General features: G+C 42.9%; 1 protein-coding gene across 1 annotated transcript in view; it reads right to left on the bottom strand.

The window, feature by feature from the left end:
* Positions 1 to 26,359, bottom strand: part of NAGS (N-acetylglutamate synthase) — a 36,119-nt gene extending 9,760 nt beyond the window's left edge. Inside the window, exons 1-6 of the mRNA XM_077460015.1 lie at positions 25,817 to 26,359; positions 16,711 to 16,973; positions 13,492 to 13,705; positions 13,234 to 13,414; positions 5,985 to 6,156; positions 116 to 298 (exon numbers count right to left, since the gene is read on the bottom strand). Of these exons, the coding sequence (XP_077316141.1) occupies positions 116 to 298; positions 5,985 to 6,156; positions 13,234 to 13,414; positions 13,492 to 13,705; positions 16,711 to 16,973; positions 25,817 to 26,143 (1,340 nt within the window). The 5' untranslated portion in view covers positions 26,144 to 26,359. The remainder of the gene's footprint in view (positions 1 to 115; positions 299 to 5,984; positions 6,157 to 13,233; positions 13,415 to 13,491; positions 13,706 to 16,710; positions 16,974 to 25,816) is intronic.
* Between the last annotated feature and the right edge of the window lie 935 nt (positions 26,360 to 27,294).

Below are 27,294 nucleotides of genomic sequence, written 5' to 3'. Positions count from 1 at the left end.
AGCCTTTAATCCAATTATTGTTATTGCAAACAATGCTGGATGGGTTGCCCTGTGGGCAAGCCTTATTCTATACCTGACCACTATTGATACCTGTAGACTGAAGTGTTCTACTCACCAGGAGTTGATGGAGTTCGTAGCTCGTGATCTCCAGAAAAGGGTTTTCAGGTCCTGTCTGATACACTCCCAAAGCATCTGCCCAGAACCCTGACCCTGCCGACCAGAGCTGACCACAAACTTGTCCAGGTAAGGGGTCCCTCCCAGCACTGGCTCGGTGGTGATTATAGCGGCTGCATTGTATCTGGAGAAAGATTTAAAATATATTAGCCATTTTAGACAGAATGTTATATATGTGCAGAGCAAAAATCCCTAAACCAAGTATAATGGGCTCAACTAAATCTATGCTACACCCACCACCCACTTTATTAGGTACACCTTGCTAGTACTGGGTTGGACCCCTTTGCTGCCTTCAGAACTGCCTTAATTCTTCATGCCATAGATTCAACAAGGTGTTGGAAACATTCCTCGAGATTTTGGTCCATACTGACATGATAGCATCACGCAGTTGCAGATTTGTTGGCTGCTCATCCATGATGCGAATCTCCCGTTCCGTCACATCCCTGATTAGCAATTTGTGCTGCCAAGCAATGGAACAGGTGTACCTAATAAAGTGGCCGACGAGTGTATATGGAGCAATATGCCTTAAATTATTATTAATACTGTTTCGTTTTTTTTTTTTACACAAATGGTCTGAGATACAACCACTTTTTAGAAAAACCTACAATAGTTTGTGCAATATTACCAACATTCTGAGTTAAAAATTAACAAGGAGTAGAGAGAGAGCCATTATGCTCTACAACAGGAAGCATTAGAGATGATGAAGTGACAAGGACACAAGTTCTCACCCTTTTTTTGCACCGTTAATACAATAAAGTTCTCAAAGATCTGCACATCTCTAGTAAGTTTTGAATATCGTTTTTTGAAAGAACGTGGCTGGTCTGTACTCATCACCATCATAATCTTTAACATACCGATGTTTATAGTGCTTCTCTTTGAAAGCACATGTCATGTCTTTAGTTCAGTTTCCATAACTGAACTGATCCTAGATGTCAGCTCCTTCAAGATAGGAGTTCCTTCATGAAACCATAGATTGGTAATCCTGTATTAATATACTCTGTAAGCTAAATTCTGTATCTTACATGGACACAATGGGGTTCATTTAGTAAAGCCGGAGAGTGCAAAATCTGGTGCAGCTCTGCATCAAAACCCATTGGCTTCCATTTTTTTTTTTTTGTCAAAGCTTAACCACTTGCCAACCAGCCACCGCAGTTGTACTGCGGCAGAAAGGCATGGCTGGGCGAAACGACGTTATGTAACATTGTTTTGCCCTGTGGCCACTAGGGGCGCACGTCCCCCTGCTCACCCATGGAGCCAATGCAAGTGCCCGGAGGTTGCGATCACTCGAGGCACACGGAGAATCGGGATTTGTGTGTGTAAACAGTTTCCGGGTTCTCTGAGGGGAGAAGTAACAGATCGTCTGTTCGTAAAGAGTATGAACAGAGTACAGAGTATGAACAGCGATCTATCTCTTCCCCTACACAGTCCCCTCCCTCCTTTAGTTAGAACACACACTAGGGAATGCAGTTAACTCATTGGATCTGTGTATGTAAACACACAAATTCTTGTTCTGACAGGGGAGGAGAGACAGATCTGCTGTTCCTAGTAATTAGGAACAGCGATCTGTCTCCTCCTCTAGTCAGTCCCACCCCCCCACAGTTAGAAACCCACAAGAGGGAACCCAGTTAACCCCTTGAGCGGGCCCTAGTGTTAACCCCTTCCCTGCCAGTGACATTTTTACAGTAATCAATGCATTTTTATAGCACTGATCTCTGTAAAAATGCCAATGGTCCCAAAAATGTGTCAAAATTGTCTGACGTGTCCTCCATAATGTCGCAGTCCTGATAAAAATTGCAGCTCGCCGCCATTTTACTATTAAAAAAATAAAATAAATTAATAATAAAAATGCCACACAATTATTACCTATTTTGTAGATGCTATAACTTTTGCGCAAACCAATCAATACACGCTTATTGCAATTTTTTTTTACCAAAAATATGTAGAAGAATGCGTATCGGCCTAAACTGAGAAAAAAAAATTTCTTTAAAAAAATAAATAAAATGGGGATATCTATTATAGCAAAAAGTACAAAATATTGTGTTTTTTTTTTTTTTTCAAAATTGACGCTCTTTCTTTGTTTATAGCGCAAAAAATAAAAACCGCAGAGGTGATCAAATACCACCAAAATAAACTCTATTTGTGGGGAAAAAAGGACATCAATTTTTTTGGGTGCAGCATTGCACGACCGCGCAATTTTCAGTTAAAGCGACGCAGTGCTGAATCTAAAAAAAAAAATGGACTAGTCATTCAGCAGCCGGGGCTGAAGTGGTTAATTGAACAAACTGAAGTTAGAAGCTGATTGGCTACTCTTTATTTCCCAGATTGATTTAGATTTATTTCTACTGAATCTGTTCCTAAAAGTGGAATGCCAGGGAAGAAAAAACGTTTTTTTAGAAGTTATATTGGGTCAGCTTACTTACCAGTAATAGTTGGTATCTAAGAGGGCCGCTCGGTCTGTATTTTGCCCATTTAGAAAACATCTTGTATTCTTTTCAATGAATACAATGTGTTCTGTGATTGGACAATGTGGAGAAGAGGAAAACATGATCGGCCCTTGTCCAATCACAAAACACATTGTATTAACTGTAAGGCTGAGTTCACACTGCTGCGGCAGCGAGAACCGGATGTGATTCGCACCGCACTGCAGTGCAAATCACATCCGATCTCTGTGCGATGCGAGTTCAGCCATACAGATAGTATGGCTGAATTCGCATCGCACCCGCCGCAAACTCGCACGGGACCCTTTTTTTGGTCCGCAGCAGAATCGGATCGCATGGGTGTTCACACCATGCGATCCGATTCCTGTCCGAGTTTGCAGATCGCACTGCGATATGCGAACTGATCTGGGGGTGTCATTAACATTTCACTGACACTCCCAGCAGTCCGCATAGGGCAGTGTGAACTGCCGGCGGGAGGCATGCGATGCGGGAAAACGCAGTGGATTCACGGCGTTTGCGCATCGCTCCGGTGTGAACCCGGCCTAAAGGATACAAAATGGATATGGTACAGAGTGAGTAGCCCTATATTATCACTGCACAAAACAGGATGTTGCAGCGCACCCAGAAGACCAAATCTCACACCGTATCTGGAATACAACTGAGAATTTTAGCATCCCTCAATCTTTTTGGCACCAGGGACTGGTTTTGCAGAAGATACATTTCTCCACGGACCAGGGCACACATAGTACACAATTGTTTCCTATGTCACCCACTCACACTGCCAACGTAGCCTGTGGCTGCGCTAAAATGCAGACATCATACCTTCAAAAAATGGAACACCATGCTGCCCTCTGCCGCACCCAAGAACAGACTGCTGCTGGATTGGCAAGTACCGGTTCACATCAGTGCATGGTGCGAGATCACATGCGATTCACAACGCAAATTCACATGCGATGTCCGTGCAATGCAGTTTCAGCCATACAGATTGTATGGCTGAATTTGCATCGCATTCGGACCAAACTCACACAGGACCCTTTTTTTTTTTTTGGTCCACACCAGAATCGGATTGCATGGGTGTTCACAACCATTTGATCCCATTCATGTCCGAACTATGAGTTCGCAGTGCGATATGCGAGCTGAAATGAGGGTGTCATTAACATTGCATTGGCACTCCCCGCAGTTGGCATATGGCAGTGTGAACTGCCTTGCGAGTCTGGTGCGATGCGGGAATGGATTTGCAGGGTTCCCACATCGCACAAGTGTGAACCGAGCTTTAAGCACTCTGGCAGCTCTCTGTTCACATGTTGTGAATTCCTGCATGGCTCGGTTCTCATCAGAACACGGATCGGTGCCGGTCCGCAGCTTGGGGGTTGGGGACCCCTTCCCAAGCCCAACAGTCATTAGATACCAATTATTGGAGGCAACCAAACTGGCCCAATGTAACTTCTACACATAATTTTTTTTCCCCAGACTTCCCTCTTTAACCACTTCAATACCAGGCACTTTCCCCCCTTCCTGCCCAAGCCAATTTTCAGCTTTAAGCACTGTCACTTTTTAAATGACAATTGTGCGGTCATGCTACACTGTACCCAAACAAAACATTTATCATTTTGTTCCCACAAATAGAGCTTTCTTTTGATGGTATTTGATCACCTCTGTGGTTTTTATTCTTTGCCAAACAATAAAAAATATAAGTTTTTCTTTATCTTATCTTTCTTTGTTTCTGTTATAAAATTTTGTAAACAAAAAATTAGGTACGTTTTCTCCTTCACTGATGGGCACTGATGAGGCTGCACTGATAAGGCGGCACCGATGAGTGGCACTGATAGGCGGTACTGGTAGGTACTTTTAAGTGACGCTGATAGGCAACATTGATGGGTATTGGTAGGCATCACTGATGGCACTGGCAGGCATTGCTGGTGGGCACTGATTGGCATCTGGCTGGGCACTGATTGGCATATCCCTGGATCATGGTGGCATACCTGGTGCGTATCCTTTGTGGGCATCCCTGGTGGTTTGATTATTTTTTTTTTTGTTCTATTCTTATCAAATTTCGGAATAAGGTTATATATTCTACTTTATTCTTTTCTATTGTATTCTTTTTTTTTCTATTGTATTCTTTTTGTTGTATTTAAATTTTTCCTATTTGAAATTCAAATTTCAGAATATTCGATTCTATTTTAGTCTATTCTATTTTTTATTCTATTCCTTTTTTTTCTATTCTCTTCAGAATTTCAAATTGGATTAGAAGACTATTTTATTTCAGATTCATTTAAATTCCTTACTATTGTAATTCGGAAGTTTGGATACATCCAAATTTCCAAATAACAAAAAATGTATCCGAATTTTAATACAGAACGAAACAAACCACACATGTCTACTTAAAACCCGTTGAAGCCTGTTAGCATAGTGTTTAAATTACATAGTAGGTGAGGTTGAAAAAAAGACACAAGTCCATCAAGTCCAACCTATGTATGTGATTATATGTCAGTATTACATTGTATATCCTAGGGGTGCAACGGATCGTCACCGATCCGTGATCCGAATGGGTCACCCCGCTCGGATCGGCACATGCTGCGGAGCGCTCCGCAAGCTTAGGAAAGGCCGCGGCTTCGGCCTAGCTCCGAAGCGGCGGCCATGTTTCTACACCCAGGCCGTTTACAACATGATCGCTCTGACGGAGCGATTGCTTGTAAACAAACCCGCGTCATGTCACGACGCTGGTTCCTCTCTCCCCTCTCTGTACTAATATGTACAGTGGAGGGGAGAGATCGGATGGAAGCAGCCATCGCTCCATACCCTGCAATACCCTGCCAATACTCAGCAATTACCCTGCCAATACCCAGCCATACTCTGCAATGGTCAGCCATACCCAGCCAATATTACAGTGGGGGAGATTGTGGATATTACAGTGGGGACTATATAGTGGCGGAATTTTCACAGGTTTTTGCAAATTAAATTATAATTTGCTGATCCGAAAAATGATCCGATCCGTAACTCTGATCCGAGAAACGATCCGATTGCATGAGTTTTTTGATCCGTTGCACCCCTAGTATATCCCTGTATGTTGTGGTCGTTCAGGTGCTTATCTAATAGGTTTTTGAAACTATCGATGCCCCCCGCTGAGACCACCGCCTGTGGAAGGGAATTCCACATCCTTGCCACTCTTACAGTAAAGAACCCTCTACGTAGTTTAAGGTGACATCACCCCCTATAGATGTTCCGTATCCTAAAACTGCAGCAGAGGGTTGCTTACATAGCTTCAGTAAAGCTGATTGAAGCGGTGCAAATGCTTACTATAAACATTGCTGTTATATAAAACTGAAGGCTGGATGTGCAAGGCCCAACACAGTGCTGCCAGCATACACTTACCCTTCAGACAAGTAGACAGAGTGTAGTTTCTTGGCCACTTGGCTGATATAATTATCTTTCAGCTTTTTCTGGAAGGATCTGTTCACTAGGAAGACCAGCCGCTCAATGTCGATCTCTTGAAGTGAATCAAACCTCAGCATTCGTTCTGCATTTTTGAACAGAGTGCCGGACCCTGTGAAAAGCAAAAAGAAGTCAACACACAGGGTTGTAAGAAAGCTGTAGGCAATTCCTTTTCCTTTAGTAACCAGATGTTCGATTGTTTTTTTTTATTTTTTTGTAGAAATTACCGCAGCTGTCTTTGTGAATACCTTCCATTTTGATGGTTTGTAGACAAATGTAATACTATAAAACAGGTATAGCATCCCTATGATGTAAGCCTCACCCCTTTCACACAGCTCGGTAGTTAGTTATGTGAAGTTAAAGGCTAAAGCCTCGTACACACAATCGGATTGTTGGCCAACAAAACCGTGGACTTTTGTCCGAAGGACGTTGGACCAAACTTGTCTTGCGTATACAAACAGCACACAATTGTTGGCCAACAAACATGAACGTAGTCATGTACTACGTGGTTTTTCAGCTCTTTAGCGCCACCCTTTGGGCTTCTTCTGCTAATTTCATGTTAGTAGACGTTTGGTGAGTGTTAATGCGTGCTTTTCATTTCGTGCTTTTCAGTTCATTTCTGAACGGACGTTCGTCAACCAGAAATGTTGCGGAATCGGAGGACATAACGTGTTATTTATTATTGGCCTTGGAGTTATTGGTATATTTTTGGATGTTCTATTGGCAGATGAGCATGTCTAATTTTTTTTTTTTTTTAATGCACAATAAAAAAAATACTTGGCTATGTGTTTTACTTCAAATGACAGTTTGGGAGTAGACAGTTACATTTAAAAAAAATACAATGTAAAATTGACAAGGGGCACCAACATAGTTGTATCTTTGATCTTAAAAACTACGGGATAATGGTTTTGTGGTAACTTGCCCAAAAAAAAAAAAACGAATCTTATTCTTGATATCACTAGAAAAAAAAAGCCTTTGAAATTAGTTTGCAATAACTTCCTCAGTATCACCAGCAAAGCAGCTTCATTATTATCCTATTAACCACTTGCTTACTGAGCACTTAAACCCTCCTGTCCAGACCAATTTTTTTTAGCTTTCAGCACTGATGCACTTTGAATGACAATTACACGGTCATACAACACTGTACCCAAATGAAATTTTATCATTTTTCCCCCACAAATAGAGCTTTCTTTTGGTGGTATTTGATCACCTCTGCAGTTTTTATTTTTTGTTAAAAAAAGTAAAAATACAGAATCATTAAAAAAAAATTATATTTTGTTATAAAATGTTTCAAACGGGTAATTTTTCTCCTTCATTGATGTACACTGATGGGTGGCAGTGATGGGCACTGATCAGCACTGGTTGGTTACACTGATAGGCAGTACTGCTAGGTGGCACTGATTGGCACCACTGGTGGACATTGATAGGTGGCACTTGTGGGCATTGATAGGTGACACTCATGGGCATTGATAGGTGGCACTGGTGGCACAGATGAGGCAGAATTGAGGAGAAAAAAAAGCCGATTACTGCGCTTTTGCTTACATCATGTGATCAGCTGTCATTGTCTGACAGCTGATCACATGGTAAGGGGACGGGATTGGCCCCTTACTTGGATCTGTAATTACCCGAGTCTCAGTGACTTGGTGATCACAGCGCATGCCACGTTCGCCCTGCAGGAGGCACATGCTAAGGAAATTCAGGTCCATGCTGTGGCCGTCATTGGGCTTTAGCACAGACACCAAGAGGTTAAAAAAGAAGAGAATTGTGCGCTGCATTTTGAGATCTGATAATTTGCCACGTCACAAATGGTAATTCTGCATTACGAACGCTAGTTTACAAGACCAACCGCTTCTGGCTCATCCTTGCTTCCGAGCATGCGTGTTCGTACCGACAGACTTGTGTACACCCGCTCAGAAAATCCGACAACAGACATTTATCCGCAGAAATTTATAAAACCTGCTATCCAACATTTATCAAAGGAAAATCCAACAATAATTGTCTGATGAAGCATACACACGGTCAGATTTTCCACAGCCTATCATCACACATTTCCCGTCAGAAAATCCGATCGTGTGTACAAGGCTTAACGCCACCTTTAAGACCAAGTTACACCCATATTTAGGCTTTAACATGGTACCCCCAACTCAAAAACAACCCCACAGTGACTGCATGCAGGGGTTCTTCTTCCCCGCAGCAGCTGTCAGATTTAAAATTAGCGTGGCTCTGGCTGCACAGTCTTGTCATTCAGTCACAGAGATCGATGAGTAATCTACAAGTCCCATCCGAGGCAGATTTGTAGTTCCCAATGGAACACAAGTATAGGTGGTGATCACTGTACTTGTAGTCATTGACATTCCCCCAGCTCTCTAGCTGAAAGTCCGTAGCATGGTACAGACAGAGCTAAAATAGGAGTCTGTAGGAGCCTCGAATTTCACCAATTGCGGTAGCATTGCTTTGCAGGCTCATTTGCAAAAAATAAATAATAAAGGCATTTTTTTTCTGCAAATATATACCGTATTTATTGGCGTATAACATGCACTTTTTTCCCCTTAAAATCGTGGGTGTGTGTTATACGCTGAAAGTTGCCCAGAACGGCCGAGAGCTACCGAGCGCCGCCAAGATACACAGGACATCCGGCTCTGTATCTTGGCGGCTCCATTTTTAAACGGCAAAGCTGAACATGAAACTGACAAGACTGCAAATGATGGATAAGGCTGCATGACAAGGCTGCAAATGACACTGACAAGGGTGCAATGATGGGCATTTAAATGTAAGTTTTTTTTTTCCTTAAACTTCCCTCCTAAAAGATTTTTTCCTTAAAATTCCCTCCCAAACTTGGGGTGCGTGTTATACGCCAATAAATACGGTATGCATTATTATTTTTATTTTTTTCTGGCACAAAGTGGACTTCGCTTTTAAGTGTTTTGCCCATGTATGGATAAGCAACAAGTCCACTTACAGGGGTGTGGAATAAAAAAAAAAACGACTTGTCCAAGGGACTAAAGGGTCAATTCACTAAGCATTAAAGAATGCTGAAAAATGTGCAGTAAAATAATGCATGCAGAAACAATTGAGCAAATGTTCAATTCACGAAGAATTGTGCGGTAAATAAGTGCTGCGGTAAAGTTTAGAGCGGCAATTACTGCATTGAGCTGGTTGCTAAGGAACGGGCTAGAAAGCCGGCCACCATGTCCTAAATAACAGATGACTTATCAGCTGTCAGCGGGTTTCTTGCTGACAGCTGAATGTAAAGAAAACATGCTGACAATTAAAAATTATGGAAAAAAAACAGTGCATACAAGGCCCTTCAGGTCTGGTATGGATTTTAAGGGAAAACCCACTCCAAAATGAAACAAAGAAATGTTCCAAAATTCGTACCAGACCCTTATCCGAACATGCAGCCCGGTGTTCTAGCAGATAGTGTCCTGCCATCATATAGTGTCCGCCCCGTGCTGTGCATGCGCAGTACGGGGCAGAAGAAGCTTTGGAAAATCTCAGAAGATGAACTGCGCCGTGAGTGGAGGTGGTAGCCCCACCATCCAAGCGGACATAGGGTTGGGAAAATTAGAGGGCCCCTCGCGGGAAAGCTTCGCTCGCCACGATTCGGGCTCGGCCTCGCTACGCTCGGCTCTTTTATATTCCAACTCTATGTCCACTTGGATGGTGGGGATAGAACCTGGACTCACGGCGCAGGCGCCGTTCAGCTTCAGGTATTTTTGGAATCTGTGTGTGCTGTGTACTGCGCATGCATGCGCAGTACACACCGGACACTATCCGATGGGGGACTGTATATGATAGGACACCGGCAGGTCAGTTAAAGCGAAGGTCCACCCTAAAGTGGACCTCCGCTCATCGGAACCCTCCCCCCCTCCGGCGCCACAATTGGCACCTTTCAGGGGGGGAGGGGGGTGCAGATACCTGTACAGTACAGGTATTCTGCACCCACTTCCGGGATAGCTCTCTGCGGAAAGGGGCGTAGATTACGCCCCTTTCCGCAAGTGCCCGTCCCTTCCCGCAAGTGCCCCGCTGCCTGCTGGGAAACACACAGATCCCAGAGGCAGCGGGGACCGTCCTTATTGCGCAGCGCGATTCGCGCATGCGCAGTAGGGAACCGGGAAATGAAGCCGAAAGGCTCCATTTCCTGATTCCCATACCCAAGATGGCGGCGGCAGCACCTTACAGACGATCTAGAGATCGGCTTCGGGTGCCGACATCACGGGCGCGCTGGACAGGTAAGTGTCACTATTTTAAAAGTCAGCAGCTGCAGTATTTGTAGCTGCTGGCTTTTAAAAAAAAAAAAAACGCGGAGTCCCGGCGGACTCCCGCTTTAAGGGAAGGGTCAAACGAGGGCCCTTCACCCTCCCCCCCCCCTTCCGAACCATACCAGGCCACATGCCCTCTTTCCCACAATCCTGGGCAGTAGGTTTGGGGACCTGCGGGTGGGGGACTTGTCGGAATTTGGAAGCCCCCTTTAACAAGGGGCCCCCAGATCCTGCCCCCCCCCCCCCATGTGAATGAGTATGGGGTAAATTGTACCCCTACCCATTCACCAAAAAAAGTGCCAAAGAGAGGTGAGATACAAGTTACCACAAAACTATTATCCCGTAGTTTTTAAGATCAAAGATACAATTCCATTGTTTAAGAGAAGAAAAACAAAAATGTAGATCCAACACCACGAACCCGAAAAAGAGAAAAAAAAAAGAAAAATTCCGGCCCAGGCAAAGGCTCCTGCCAACTGCCTGATCCACCGTCTGACAGTTGTTTATTCCTTCAGGTTACTCTCTCACATGGAAGCACTTGGGTGCTCAGTACAAGCACATGCTGAGCAAATCAAGTTCCGATGTCTGCTCCATTAAGCCTCATTTACACCTTGACAATTTTCTGTGATTCTGCCCGCAAGCGCACTACCATTGAAAAATGCAGGTTTAGGTGTATTCTGACCTAAATTGCAGTGTGGTTTTGCCACACAATGTACTGCACAGCAAATCACATTGTGTGCAGCTTGTCCCCCAAAAAGGAGCAGGAGCTTCTGTTGGAGGACAAGCTTCACATGATGTGATTTGCTGTGATTGCCATGTGACAATCGTGGCAGAACCATTATAGGTGCCACTAAAAATAATGGCACCTGAACCTGCGTTTTGCGATTGTAGTGCATTTTTGCGCGTGGAATTGTGATCCCAAAACCAGGTGTGAATGGAACTTATTAATGCACGATGAGAAAATCAGACAAATGATACCGCTTTTGAGAATCTTTCAAGAGCCAATCTTGACAGTTCATGCAATATTATCCAAAGGGACCAGCACAAACATTTTTCTTGTACGATAACAGAATGAATGATTTTCGGTTAATCAGTACAGTATTTGTGTGAAAATAATTGAGTGACCAAGACTGTGCATGCTTGGAAATGAAAGACTACATTACAATACATTATGTAATTTCCAAAATTGTATTCGGTCTTATGAAAATTTTCGTAAGTTTAGTAATCTCTTAATTTTCGATATGAGATTAGCGTGCAAAAAAAACGGATGATTATTTCATCAAGGTTTCAGCCCTGGTTCAATCACATGGATGCATTTTTTGAATGCACAGATTTGCATAACAGGCTAGATATGTGTTCCTATTGAGATGGTTCACACAGATGGGATCCACACGCATTGCGTTTTGAGTGAGATTTTGAAAAGGGCGCAAGCAATAGGGCGCTTTCAGAGCCAGCCAGTGGATCCGCCTGCTCAGCAGGGATCTAGCTGCTGATCCCCACTGAGCAGGCGGGCGACAGATGCGTGTCACGGACACAGCCTGCTTTCTTCTACGGGTGGTCAGATGGTAAGGGACCGGCTGTCCATTTTACATCCAACCGTCAACCAAGCCACCAGACAGATGGGGAATTGATCCCCCATCAGTCTGTTTTTAGCGGATAGGATCAGATGTCAGCATGTGTATACGGACCCATGTCGATTTACATGCAACTCCATAGAGGGAAATGGATGGTCCGATCAGGTCTGCCTAAAAAATGACAGGTGGATCCGAACGGTCTTCCCATATGAAAGGGGCCATAGAGTATAATGGCATCCATATAGAAGTGTTCACATAGGATTGCTATCGACGTTTTTTTTTTTGCATGGAAGTCAATGGGAGGCATTTTTTGCATGGAAGTCAATGAGAGGCATTTTTTGCATGAAAGTCAATGGGAGGCAGTTGTGGAAAGACAGAGCGCCAGCAAAAATCACAAACAAACCAAATGGTATTTACAAAGAAACACATGCCTAAATCGGCATGCGTGTGTTAACCCAGGCTAAATAGGGACTGTTTGCTTGCAGCAGGGATAAATGTAAAAAACAAAAAAAAAACACCTGCCCGGCGCCTGGAATTACATGTTTCGGGCGTTGGATGATGCGATTTGCAAATCTCTGCATTTAAAGAGGAAGTAAACCCTGATGGGTTTACTTCCTCTTTGATTCCCTGCAAAGGTAAAGCATAATGGACTACAGCGGTGACATCGCTGGTTCCTGTGTCAGGTAAGTGACACATAATGGACTACTATGCATCGCATAGTAGTCCATTATGTGTCACTTACCTGACACAGGAGCCAGCGATGTCACCGCTGTCCCCTGTAGTTCCGCTGTGATTTGCCGGAGCCGCGATGACGTCACTCCCGCGCATGCGCACAAGAGCCAACACTCGCGGCATATCGCCGCGATCTGCGGCTTGCCCAGTGCGCCTGCGCCCCACTGTCTACGGCGCATGCGCCGTAGTCAGCGATGACGGTCTTTGGGTAAATATCTCCTAAACCGTGTAGATTTAGGAGATATTTCTTGGACCTACAGGTAAGCCTTAATCTAGGCTTACCTGTAGGTCAAAGTGGTTTGTAAGGGTTTACAACCACTTTAACTTTTTCTTCCCTCAGCAGCAGTTGTCAAAATATGAGAATTTGCTAACAGCAACTTTACAGATGGAAAATATTATCAGAATTTAGAATTTCCGCAAAAAAATGTACGGTATCTATATTCATTATATAGTTAGGCCTGCATCATTAGAAAACATCACAAACATAAATGTTACTGAAGGAAAATCTCACCAATGGCATAGAGAGGGAAAAAAAAAAAGAAAAGCTTAGCAGCCTCTAGGCTTTTTCTTAAGAAAGCTTTCCTTTACACCAAACTCTGCCAACACATCTCTCCACCATATTACCTTTATTGCTGAAGAGCTCACTCAGGAGCATACGGGCAGAGGTGATGACAGCAGTAGAAGAAGGGGGCAGGCGGTTCAGGAGGTCCACAATGACAGTCACTTGCTGACGCTGCCTCTCACTCATCCACACTGCATTCCTCATTAGTTCCAAGTCTGCTGGGAGATTGACATGTTCCACCACCTGCACATACATGACTTCATAAGGGTTATGGGCAACATCTTACAAACAAAGCAGGGGTAAAATCTAAAGCAACTTACATTCTCACTCAGGTCCTTCAGTCCTCCAGCTGTATTGAGGAAGATGATTTTAAGAGGGTTCAGTGCCCGGGAGATACTGCTGGTCACGTCTATAGAGTCCAGAAGTACTGACCGCCTGGATGGTGTCTCACCAATGGGACAGATGATGGGAATGTTACCAGAGTTGATACACCAAGTAAGAAGCTCAGTGTTCACCGAAGAAACCGATCCATAACTAGTGTGTAAAGAGGAAAATATATACATAGAATTATGGACTGACAAATCCAGACACCAAGACTTGCTCATGTTGAGCTTCTACTGTGGATTTTTCTAGGTGAGCTATATATGGCTGCAACAAAACCTTTGCTGGAGGACAGTCCAATGCCCTGTACACACGGTCCAATTTTCCAGCGGAAAATGTTCGATGGGAGCCTGTTGTCAGAAATTCTGACCGTGTGTAGCCTCCATTGGACATTTTCCATTGGGATTTCCGTTCCACAAAATTCGAGATCTGGATCTCAAATTTTCCGACAACAAAATCCTGTGTCGTAAATTCCGATCGTGTGTACACAATTCCGATGCACAAAAGTCCACGCATGCTCGGAATCAAGCAGACGAGCCGCACTGGCTATTAAACTTAATATTTCTCAACTCGTTGTACGTCACCGTGTTCTTGACGTTCGGCATTTCTGACAAGATTTGTGTGACCGTGTGTATGCAAGACAAGTTTGAGCCAACATCCGTCTGAAAAAATCCATGGATTTTGTTGTCAGAATGTCCGATCAATGTCCGATCATGTGTACGGGGCATAACTCTTATGGATGTAGATAATTAAAAGTCTATGTTCATATGGTTTGGTTGAAGAAAAGACTGCCAATCCAAAGATTTATAGACAATTTAGAGAAACTTTATACCAACACTGTCCACAATGGCAGAATGACCAATTGTTTGCAGTAGTTCTTTATCAGTATCATTTTTTTAGTGCTGTAATTAATTCTACATGTTACTACAATACCTATGAGCAAGCTCTCATCACATTGTAGAGTGCTCTGACCAGAGATATAAAAGGAGACAGATCAAGAATACAGTTCCCATACAAGTTGTTCTCAAAGATTGGTGTATAATCCCCTGACAAGTTTTGAATCCATAACCAGGATTTAAAGTAGAAATAAAGGGATTTTTTTCTATTTGGATAGGGTAAGGGAGGGTTATAATCCCTATCAGGTATTTATTTTTTTGGCCCCTGTGTCCCATTTGGACATGGAGCAATACGGAAAGGAAAGGATAGATGAGTAAGTTCTGCTGGTGACTTGCTCTATATAATAGTTGGTAAGGTTGAATAAAGACATCCTTCCATACAGTTCAACCTGTGAGGTTCACTGGTTGTATATGTTCATGTCAAAAAACATTTCCCACCCTGTAAACGGTGTTTATCAAGATGCCCATCTATGATTTTTATTTAAAGAGGAGCTGCACCTAAAAAAAAAATATTAAAAGCCAGCAGCTACTAATATTGCAGCTGCTGACTTTTAATAAAATCACACTTACCTGTCCTAGGTTCCAGCGATGTCGGCGGCAGATGACGAGCGATTGATCGTCTCGCTGCTGCCACCGCCGCCATCCTCTGTCAGGGAATCGGGAAGTAAAGCATGACGGCTTCACTGCCCGGTTCCCTACTGCGCATGCGCGAGTCGCGCTGCGCGTCTCTTATGGTCCCCCGCTGTGTCTCTGGGAACTGTGTGTTTCCCAGAACACAACGGGGGGGGGGGGGGCGGAGCGTCTGCGGCGGTCTGGCCGGAAGTGGGTGCAGTTACCTGGATTATCCAGGTAACTGCACCCCCCTCCCCCCTGAAAGGTGCCGATTGTGGCACCGGAGGGGGGGAGGGATAAGATTAGCGGAACTTCCCCTTTAGGGTGAAGAACCGCTTTAACTATACTTCCCGTTGATGCCACCGATTGTGGAAGGGAGTTCCACACCGTTACTGCTCTAACAGCAAAAAACCCACTATGCAGTTTAAGGTTAAACCACTGCTCCTCCAATTTCAGTGAGTGGCCCTGTGTCTTCTTATACTCCCCGAGACTGAATAGTTTGTTCCCTATGCTATGCCCCCATCTAATCATTCTCTGCAGCTATTACCGTTTGTACCACCACCCCCTCCCTTTAGAATGTAAGCTCTACGAGCAGGGCCCTCCTTTTGTATTGTACTGTAATTGTGTTGTCTCCCCTATACATTGTAAAGCGCTGCGTAAACTGTTGGCGCTATATAAATCAATAATAATAATATGCTATCATCATCATTGAGGTATTTGTATATCGATATCATACCTCCTCTCAAGTGTCTTTTAACATTTGTAGTCTTTCCTCATAACTGAGGTCCTCCCTTATTAGCGGTTTTGCCCTTCTCTGGACTATCCAGTTCCAGCACATTCATCCTGAGGACCACTGACCAGAACTGGACGAAATACTCAAGATGTGGCCGAAAAATAGACTCGTAAAGTGGTTGGATTATAGTTTTATCTCTTGAGTAAATCCCCTTTTTTACGCATTCTAATATTCTGCTAGCTTTGCTTGATGCAGCTTGGATCTTTTTCCATCCTGGATTTCTCCAAAGGTTCTCCCCAATGAGTAACTTGTGTTTTCATGCACAATATAACATGTTGGTTTTTAGGTGTAATGCACCATACACACAATTGGTCTTTCCGACAACAAAACTGTGGAATTTTGTTCGAAGGTTATTGGCTCCAACTTGTCTTGCATACACAGTCACACAAATGTTGGCCAACAATTACGAACGTAGTGACGTACAAGACATACGGAGAGCCGATAAAAGGGAAGTTCAATAGTCATGTGATATCTCCATTACGAACCCTAGTTTTACAAGACCAAACACTTCCGGCTCATACTTGATTCCGAGCATGCATGGACTTTTGTGTGACGTACTTGTGTACACACGATCGGAAAGCCTGACAACAAACATTTGTTGGCGGAAAATTTGAGAACCTGCTAGCCAACAATCATTGGGGGAAAGTCCGAAAAAAAATGTTCAATGGAGCATACACACGGTCGGACTTTCCGCCAACAAGCTCACATCCAACTTTTGTTGTCGGAAAATCCGATCGTGTGTACGGGGCATTAAGGTGCGATTCTGCTCATGGCATAGAACTAACTAGCTGTGAATCATAACCGTACAGAAATTGTACTTCAAGGTTAGCCCCCTCAGTGTTGGCACTAAAGCATACCAGTCATCCTGTTCCTGAGCTGCCAGCACAGATCCTCCATTGAAGAAGGGTAACACTGTACCCGAGTTTGCATGAAGGGCATCCACTAGAATTTGGCAGTTGTGCACCAATAGAGACTTGGCATCATGGGCTGAAGGGCGAGAACAGTATGTGCTGGGCAGACCCATTACTACCAGTGGCTTCATGTCCATTCGCTGCAGAAAGGCAAGTGCAAAGGCCACGCTGTTCAGGGATCTCTTGCAGCTGAACACATTTTCATCCACCTGAACAGAAGACAAATATAAGTACATGCCTAATACATGTTAGGACTGGACACTGAAACACTCTGCACTGATTTATGCAAACATTCGGTATAATCACTTACAGTTGATCAGTATATTGTTCAATATGAGCGTTTACAGCTCATCAGTATAAAGTCCAGTTTGAGCACTTATAGACGATCAGTATAACATTCAGCATGCACACTTAAGAACATTATGAGCATTTACAGCCAATTAATATAAAGATTAGCATGTGTTATCATAGTCGATCAGCATAAGCACTTATGCTGGATTAGTATAACTTTCAATATGAGCACTTTAAAATCGGATATTAAAACCATGGTGGAAGTCCATTAAATCAGTGAAAAAATAAACAGCAATCTAAGCTATAGTTCATTGTCCGTTGTGTAGGCATATTTGCTTAGTACATTGGTTTACTTAGCTGATACAGCACTCTGACATTTGGATAATCAGGTATAATGGAATTTTCCTTCTGATGATACTGCTGCCTGTACTGCTATAGTACAAGGACAGATTTCACTGCATATGATCAGCCCGTGCACAAGCATTCAAAACTGCTGAATGTAATGTTTGACATTTCTGTAGTTCCAATGTAGCCACAGAGTTAAATCGAGCTGGTAATGAAATCTAAGTTATATCTTGAGCCAATTTCTTTTCTAAAAAATAGAAATGTGCCAATCGGACAAGCACCCCTGTTTATGGCAATGCAGAGTGGTGGGGGAGCGCCTCAAAAAGCCAAAGGCGATCATGAAGTGTTTTTTTGATCATTAGCTCTGCTAGCCAAGAATGCTGGTTTATTGCTGTTGGGTGCTGCCCCATTGTTTGTAATTGGTCACCGAATCCTACAAAAAAAAGGCCAGTGTGGAAGACGTCATCCAATATCTACAGGCACCTTTAGCTCTAACCTTTCCACATTCAAAAACATTTTTTGGCTTGGGTAGGTCTTCTAAAGCCAAAATGTAAATGGTGCAGAATTTTGTATTATAACAAATGGCAAAATAACATAACTAATATGGCAATTAAAATTTAATTAACAACCAGACATGTGGAAGACAAAAGAATGTGGGGCTGCTTCTGGGCCACTTACACTCTAGTTTAGGGTGTATGCCAGGGTGGCAATAGTGTAATTAGATAAGAAGTGACGGAGAAATCTCCAAAATAAACAGAAATTTTTTTTTTCCCCTATGTAGAGAAGGGGAAGGGTACAACCTTTATATTGCTGTCTGAGTCCCAGACCATTATCACTAGGACAGTAAGCAAGGACGAGGGCTCGTACACAGCACATGTCACATATAATAGGTGTGCGATGTGCTTGTTTTTCCATTTTTGTAGTGCCACGCATTGTAACGCATTGTGATAAAATGATGCCTGTATCATTTCATAGCAATGTGAACCAATACAGAACATTGATTTGAACATGCCCTATACAATGCAAGGCTTTTTGCTTTTCCTTTGCATTGGGACATCACTGGGCAACACTAGCCAAGGAAACCCAAGAAGGCTGGTGTGAACAAGCACTAAATCACCATAACTAAGCCCTGGTTTGCAGTAAAAACCCAATGCTGGTTCAAATCCTCCCTCACTGTATGCCAAACCAAAAAATAAATTTTAGCTAGACTTAGCCCTTGTACACGCGATCGAAGAAGATTCTGACGGAATGTGTCCGATCGGAGCGTTTTGTCGGATATTCTGACTGTGTGTGGTATGCATCGGACTGTTTCCGTCGGAATATCCGCCGAACCAAATTTTCCAACTTGCCGGAAATATTTTCCGACAAAATGCTCCGATCGGACATACTCGGATCATGTGTAGAGAATTCCGATCGGTCAAAGTGCCACGCATGCTCAGATCAAATTCCTACATCAAAGCTATCGGCTACTAGCCTGAACATAGTCCCGTCGTAATGAAATAACGTCATCACGTTCTGAACGATCCGACATTCCGACAACTTCGTCCGACCGTGTGTATACAATAGTTTCGGGCAAAATTCGATGGATTTGGTTGTCGGAATCTCCGACCGTGTGTACAAGGGCTTACACATTCATAAATAGCAAGCGTTAGGCATCCTATCAGCATCCTCTACACCAGTCATCATTTTATAACCATTACATCCTATGGATATACACAGTGGGAAAAAAATTTATTTAATCCCTTGCACACTTACAAAAAAATATACATAACATTTTTATCATAGCTGTGTTTTAAATGATAGACACAGAATATCAACCAACCCCCCCCCCCCCCCCCCAAAAAAAAATAATATTACAAATGTTATAAATTTAATTGCAGTTCAGTGAGTAAAAAAAGTAGTTGATCCGCAAGCAAAATATTACTTAGTACATGGTGGCAAAACCCTTGTTGGCAAGCACAGAGGTAAGATGTTTCCTGTAGTTGGTAACCAGGTTTGCACACATCTCAGGAGGGATTTTGGTCCACTCTTCTTTAAAGATCTTCTCTAAATCCTTAAGGCTTCTTGGCTGTCGCTTGGCAACTTGACGTTTCAGCTCCCTCCATACATTTTCTATAGTATTAAGGTTTGGAGACTGGCTAGGCCACTCCATGATCTTAAAGAGGAGGTTCAGCCTTGGTGAAAAAAATTTAAAGTGAGCAGCTACAATTGCTGTAGCTTCTGACTTTTAATATTAGGGCACTTACCTGTCCAGGGAGCCCACGATGTCGGCACCCCAGCCGATCTTCGGATCTGCTCCCGGGTGCTGCCGCCGCCATTCTTGGTAGGGGTGTTGGGCAGGGGGAAGCATATGAGTGAGAGTTCTACTTTTGGGTGGAACTCCGCTTTATTGTGCTGCTTCTTGAGACACTCCTTTGTTGCTTTGGTGGTATGTTTTGGGTCATTTTCATGCTGGAAGACCTATCCACGAGGGAAGAAGGTTCTCATTCAAGATTTTACAATAAATAAAGTCAGCCTGTACCTTTAACAGAGAAACAGCCCCAAAGCATAATTTTTCCACTTCTGTGCTTGACTTGTAGGGATGGTGTTCTTCGGATCATCATAGTCAGCATTTTTCTTGCTCCAAAAATTACTAGTCGAGTTAATGCCAAAGTGCTCAATTTTGGTCTCATCTGACCACAGCACTTTCTCCCAATCCTTCTCTAAATAATTTAGATGTTCAATGGCAAACTTCAGACGGGCCTGTACAAGTGCCTTCTTGAGGAGGGGGACCTTGTGGGTGCTGCAGTATTTCAATCCATGCGGTCCAAACTGCCTTGAGATCATTCACAAGCTCCTCCTGTGTAGTTCTGAGCTGATCCCTCACTTTTCTCATGATCATCCTTACCCCATCAGACAAAATCTTGCATGGAGCTCCAGACTGAGGACGATTGATGGTTGTTTTGTATTTCTTCCATTTGCGAATAATCGCTCCAACAGTTGTCTCCTTCTCACCAGGCTTCTTGCTGATGGTCTTGTTGCCCATTCCATCCTTGTGCAGGTCTGCAATCTTGTCCCTGATGTCCTTTGACAGCTCTTTGTTCTTGCCCATGATGGTGAGGTTTGAATGGAAGAAAAATATTCTGTGGACAGTTTTTTATACACATAACAATTTGTCATTAGGAGCACCTTCTTAAATTGACAGAACTAATCTGTGTACATCATGAGCACATACTGTAGCCAGTCTGTGGGAGCCAGAATTAATGTTGGTTGGCAGGGGATCAAATACTTAATTTTACTCACTGAACTGCAACTCAATTTATAACATTTGTATTGTGTTTTTTCTGGATTTTTTTGTTAATATTATGTCTCTATCATTAAAAATATACCTGTGATAAAAATTCTAGACCCTTCATTTCTTTGTAAATGGGCAAACTTACAAAATCTGCAGGGAATCAAATTATTTTCCCCACTGTACAGTACAAACACTAGCAACATTTATGTGCCAGGAATGCTTTTAAAGCAGTATTAAACCCAAAACTCAAAAATATATGTAATATATTGTAACGCAACCAATCATTACACGTGGTGCTGCATTTGTTTTCTTTTTTTTTGTACGTTTTTTATTTCCACCTGGTGATCCTGCCAGTAATACTCCTTGTCTTAGGGTGTCTTCACTCTGGATGGAGAAGCAATGGATAAACTTTTGGGCAGCATCATTGTTAATCTGGGGAGAGGGTACTGTTAGATGCACTAACATATTTAAATTGGCATGACTAACAAATTAATGACTTGCCGACCGGCTCACGCCAATATGCGGCAGCAAAGTGGCACTGCTGCGCAAATTGCCGTACCCGTACGGCGGCTCCTTTAAGAGCCATAGCAGGTGCGCATGCCCGCTGCACATGGCCGGCGGGTGCGATCACCCCCGGCCAACCATGATCTGCATGAGAGCCAGAACGGGGATTTGTGTGTGTAAACACAAATCCCCGTTCTGACAGGGGAGGAGAGACAGATTGTGTTTTCCTACTAAGTAGGAACAGTGATCTAGCTCCTCCTCTAGTCAGCCACATCCCCTCACAGTTAGAACACACTTAACCCCTTCCCTGCCAGTGACATTTATGCAGTACAGTGCATATCTATAGCACTGATCGCTGTATAAATGTCACTGGTCCCCAAAAAAGTGTGCAATCTGTCAGCTGCAATGTCACAGTCCCGCTAAAAAACGCAAATAGCCAACATTACTATAAAAAAAATTGTTTTTATCAAAAATACGTAGAAGAATACATATTGACCTAAACTTATGAAGAAATTTTTTTTTTTACATTTTCTGGGGATATTTATTATAGCAAAAAGTAAAAAATAATTTTTTTTTTTCAAAATTGTCGCTCTTTTTGTTTATAGTGCAAAAAATAAAAAGCGCTGAGATGAGCAAATCCCAGCAAAAGAAAGCTCTATTTGTGGGGGAAAAAGGATGTCAATTTTGTTTGGGTACAGTGTTGCACGACCGCGCATTTTTCAGTTAATTGGACGCAGTGCCGTGTCACAAAAAATGGTCATAAGGGGTGTAAATCCTTCCGGGGCTGAAGTGGTTAAATCTGAACCGCAGCTAAAACGTAACCAGTTTTTGTTCCTTTTTTAATATTTAACATAAACGATAAAAGCTGATCATTGTAAATACCCCTGACACTGTTTAATAGCTTGTCCCAACCCTGTAATGGTTACTTTTGTTGACGGCTTGGTTTGTTAACCACTTGAGTCCAAGAGCCATTTATATATATATATTTGGTTTTTTTTGTTTACAGGTTTTAAAAATCATTTTAGGCTCAAAGATTACTTAAAACCCCCAAACAGATTTCCTGAAAGCAGAGATCCTCAAGAATGGTGGTAGTTACAATCTTTTATGTTACACAATATTGGAGCAAACCACTTGCTTATTGGGCACTTAAACCCCCCTCCCGTCCAGACCAATTTTCAGCTTTCAGTGCTGTCGCACTTTGAATGACAATTGCACATATAACACTGTACCCAAATGAAATGTTTATTTTTTTCCCCCACAAATAGAGCTTTCTTTTGGTGGTATTTGATCACCTCACTTTTTTTGTTAATTTTTTTTTTAAAAAGACAGAATTTTTATAAATAAATTATATTTTTTTATATTTTGTTATAAAATTTTGCAAACAGGTAATTTTTCTTCTTCATTGATGTACGCTGATGAGGTAACAGTGATGGGCATCGATGGACTGCACTGATGGGCACTGATAGGCGGCATTGGTGGGCACTGAGAAGTGGCACTGATAGTTGACAGTGATGGGCACTGGTAGGTTACACTGAAAGGCAGCACTGCTAGGTGACACTGATGATGCACTGTTTGGCATCACTGGTGGGCAATGGCAGGTGGCACTGGCAGGGGTTACTGATTGGCACAGAGGAGGCAGATGTGCCTCCTTCCTCTTCGGGACCGATGTCCTTTGAACATAAGCTGGCTTTTTTTTCTCCTCACGCTGTCAGCGCGAGGAGAAAAAAAAGATGATTACCGAGCTTTTGTTTACACACTTGATCACCTGTCATTGGCTGACAGCTGATCACATGGTAATTGGCCGGGATCGGCCCCTTACTCGGAGCGGTGATCACCCGAGTCGCGGTGACTCAGTGATCACAGTGCACGCGCAAAGGGGAGGACTTCCTATGATGACCTCCCGGAAATTCAGGTCCGCGTTGTAGCTGTCATTCAGCTATAGAGTGGACGTCAATTGGTTAAATAAATACACCAGGGTTAAATTTAGTTCACAAACACAATAAAATTACTCCTTTTTTGTAAGATATAAAAATGAGGTTGCATAGATGCCAAGTGAATAGATGTTCAACATATGAAGCCTTACAGTTGTGTGTCCGTGAAATGGCAAAAACCTTCGGCACCCTATATTTTACATAGGCGGCGCATTAATAGCCCCTACAGGTCATCAGTTTAGAGTTATCCGGGAGCTCTGGTGCTTGAATTATTGATCTCACCCTGGCGTGTGCAGTGCTATAGAACGTGTAGGGCAATTGCCATTTTTGCATATAAGTGCCCAAACGCATGCGTTTTTGTTTGATGTGTGTATATGCGTGTCTCTTTAAATGCTTAAAACTTTTTTTATTACATAAAACTTTATTAAACATTTTTTTATTACATACAACTTCATTGCTATCAAATAGGGATCTATCATGTTCCATCAGCTGCTTCCCCAGGCCCCGATCCCAGAGAATGGCAGCACTGGACCAGGAAGTGATGTCATATACGTCACTTCCTGGTCTGATCACGGCGGGGGGGGCGGATTAATTTGCATTTATTAGTAGAGCTCCCGCCACCCTTGCCAACAACACGTGGCATGACTGCATAGGGCCCAAAAATTGGGCAGCATAGACCAGTATACATGGTGGGGAAGGAGTCAAATTGCAGCGGTTGTGAAGTGATTGGGTGGCTTCACAGCTGATTGTATCTCTTCCGCATGAAAGCCGAGAATCGACTTTACAAATGTACACGCTTCTGGCCCATATAGCAGCTGGGAGTCTATTTAAAAACCACAAGACTCAGGTGTTTAAAGTTGAAGATTTTCTGGCTGGGTCAACAGGTAAATATAAAGAGAAAGTTCAATGACATTTCCATACATTCAGATATAGAACCGTACTCCAGTAGGAGAGAGGTTACAGACCCAAAGGTCGAGGACGTGAATCTAGAATTTTATGAAAGATGAGAGCTCTTCGTTGGCTTTTCTGCAGTTAAAGGGGTAAGTCGCTGGACACAAAGGTATACATTATATATGGATTTTCATTTATTGTCTGTTTAGTTTTATCCTACAGATCTCGTCTCTGAACATAAAGCTACCTACAGACATTAGATGTTGGTTTATGGAATCACAACTTGGCAATCTTTTTGCAAACATACACGTTCAAGTTGAAGAAAAACAAATGTCTGTGCTTATGGAGAAGGGACCATTTAGTAGATATAACCTCACTGTTTCATTTATGGATGGGTCAGGCTAAAATAATTCAATGGCAGCAGGCTGATAAGAGGCAGATTTCTGAGAAAGATTGTCGTAGTTATAGAGAGGCAATAGCGGTAAGGATTGTTTGATCTCCTCCATTTGGCTAGTGAGCGAATATGACTTGGCTTTGTTTCCTCTTCTCTATAAAAATGGAAACATTCAGCATTTCCTTGCACAAAATTTGCCAATTAAAAAAAATTTGTGAAAAAAACTTGGAGTTATCAGTGCAGCTACCCTAGGGAACATAGTTGGCATGAACATCTCATGATTATGTTGGGTGCGCAAGGGCGAAAGCACTAGAAGCAGAACATATGAAGTCCATATTAAATGTTACTTAGTGTGCTTTTCGGGGGTTCAGCGGAGCCCACTTTGTCGGGGTTTGGCACGGTTTTAAAAATTGTGCACTGAACTAATAAAATTGACGGGACCTTGACTGTATGATTGCTCCAGGTACTAGTTAAGCCAGGCTACTCCTGAAATAGGTTTACTTTTTATGATATAGGCGTTTGAATAAAGTTCAGTCTGAACTTTGCATTCTGCTTTTGGCGTCTTCTTCTTTGCACACCCAGTCTCCACTGCAGCAAAGAGCCAACCTTCAGCTCCCTCTATGCTGTATAAAACCTGACTGAGAACACCAACTGCTTTAAGAGATCCATTGTACCTCGCCTTCCTTCTACTTCCTCTCCTGTTCATTGACAGTGGCATTTGAATGGCTTGTAGAGAGGTTTGTCTACCCTAAAAAGTGCAACTTTACCCATAACAACTTGCTGAAGCCCAGAGCCCCTGAGCAGCAGTAAATCTTTAGGCTGTCAGCAGATCATCCTCTAGTGCAGGGGTAGGGAACCTCGGCTCTCCAGCTGTTTTGAAACTACAAATCCCATCATGCCTCTGCCTCTAGGAGTCATGCATTGTTAGGGTCTTGCAATGTTTCATGGGACTTGTAGTTTCAAAACAACTGGAGAGCCGAGGTTCCCTACCCCTGCTCTAGTGGCTCAGATTTTTGGCACAATGCCAAAAATGGATAGCAACTGAGCATGTGCAGAGTAGGTTGAGACAGAGTATTACTGCATTTTAAACCATTTAGGTACTTATTTTTAATGCTTTACATAGCAATACCTGCAAAAGGGGCCAGCCTAAAGTTCCACTTTAATTGGCTTCTCTGAGAACAGTGAACCTGTTCAAAAATATCCTGGGTTGCCCATTATATCTCTCTCTCTCTCATTATTTATATATATATATATATATATATATATATATATATATATATATATATATATATATATATATATATATATATATATATATATATATATATATATATATATATTCCCCTAGTGTACAGTTAATAGTCTGGAATTAAGAAATGTGTGGGAAAGTCCTGTGCTAGTATGGCCATTGATGTCACTCACCTCCACAACCGCAAAGGCCTTCTGATATGTTGAATGCATCTCCTGAAACTGTGCCAGCCAATGACGGGCTTCGCTAGGTGTGCCACCACATTCTCTCAGAAAAGCGCGAATGTCCCTCCGCACCAGGGATCTGTCCACCATTGAGGAGATGCCACCTTGTTCTTTGATGCCATCCTGTTGACTGGGTGCATTTTTCGGTTCTTCCTGGGTGGGATCATTTCTGGTCCTTACCTGCTGGTGGAGAACAGAGCTACTTCCACTTCCTAGGACGCTAAGAAAGCGTGTATTACGGAAAGGGAGAGACGAGATCCCAGGTACAGTTGTCATGGAGAACAGATGCTGTGTCCTTCACGTTTTCTCACCCCGAGTTTGATGTCTGTATTGTCCCCAGTAATCCTTTCACCCTTTTCACCCTAGCAGCCAAAATGTTGTGTCACTCTCTTAGGTTCAGTTTATATGACTAGGGCTGGTGACATCACTGGAAGGTGCGGTTTGGCTGTGGGAAATGGACAGAGGTTGATGCAGCAGGTCAGCGAGGCTTCTATGAAGGCCAACAGTTCACTGTTGTGTAAGAAAGGAAAAGAAAAGTACAGCGATGCTAAAACAGGAGCTTGGATAGATTTAACAGGTACTTAAATTGCTCCAAGGCTACAAACAAACATTTTTTTAAACCTAAATTCCAATGCAACACAAACCTGTACTCACCTGTTAGTAGATCACACCTGCCATGTAATAGCACACTCACTCACGCTCTATAGCTACATATAGCAGTATATTGCTTTAGCATTTTTTCATGAACACCAACAAACTTTGTAATGCAAATACCAATTCTGGAAGTTGAATTCTTTGTTCTTTTAACTCCCCTTACTTGCTTGGTTATTAGGCATGATGGAAGGCCTTATGGACCAATAGTGAAGCACAGACAAAGGTGGGGCAAAACGCTGACTTCATAGATAGTCAATGTGACAGACCTAGCCGGGACAGAGGCTGTTGGAGGGGACAGAATGCGAGCCTCTTGCCTTGCGATTATGGGCCTTGGCATTTGGGGGAACAGTGCTCTTTGTGAGCTGTATGCCTGGGGACCCCTGAGGTGGTGTTACTTGGATTCAGATCCATGTCCCCCCCCAAGACACACAGACTCTGGATATGTATTTGCCACATTAGCAATAGACTGAATCACACTGTTGGGACACAAACTGTTAGATGCTAATGTCATCAACTCCAGTCACCTGTCTGTTGTGTAAATGAGTCTAGTCTGGCTTGTAAGAATATTCCACACATTATTGTTTGTGCTAATTAACCCTGAAACCCCTGAAAACCCCTGAAAAGTCCTATCTCTCAGACAACTAGTCTGGGTCAATGATTAGATAATTAGCTCATGCTAATTAGGTTAGGTTTTAGTCATCCTACTGTATATATTTGTGGGACATCTCAAATAAAAGACTATTCCTGGTTTACTCCAAGACTGGTGTTGTCTA

The sequence above is a fragment of the Lithobates pipiens genome, unplaced genomic scaffold, assembly GCF_037356315.1.
Source record: "Lithobates pipiens isolate NorthernLeopardFrog02 unplaced genomic scaffold, aLitPip1_a1.2 Scaffold_28, whole genome shotgun sequence".
In the NCBI taxonomy this organism is placed as follows: domain Eukaryota; kingdom Metazoa; phylum Chordata; class Amphibia; order Anura; family Ranidae; genus Lithobates; species Lithobates pipiens.
This window is presented reverse-complemented; position numbering and strand designations above follow the sequence as displayed.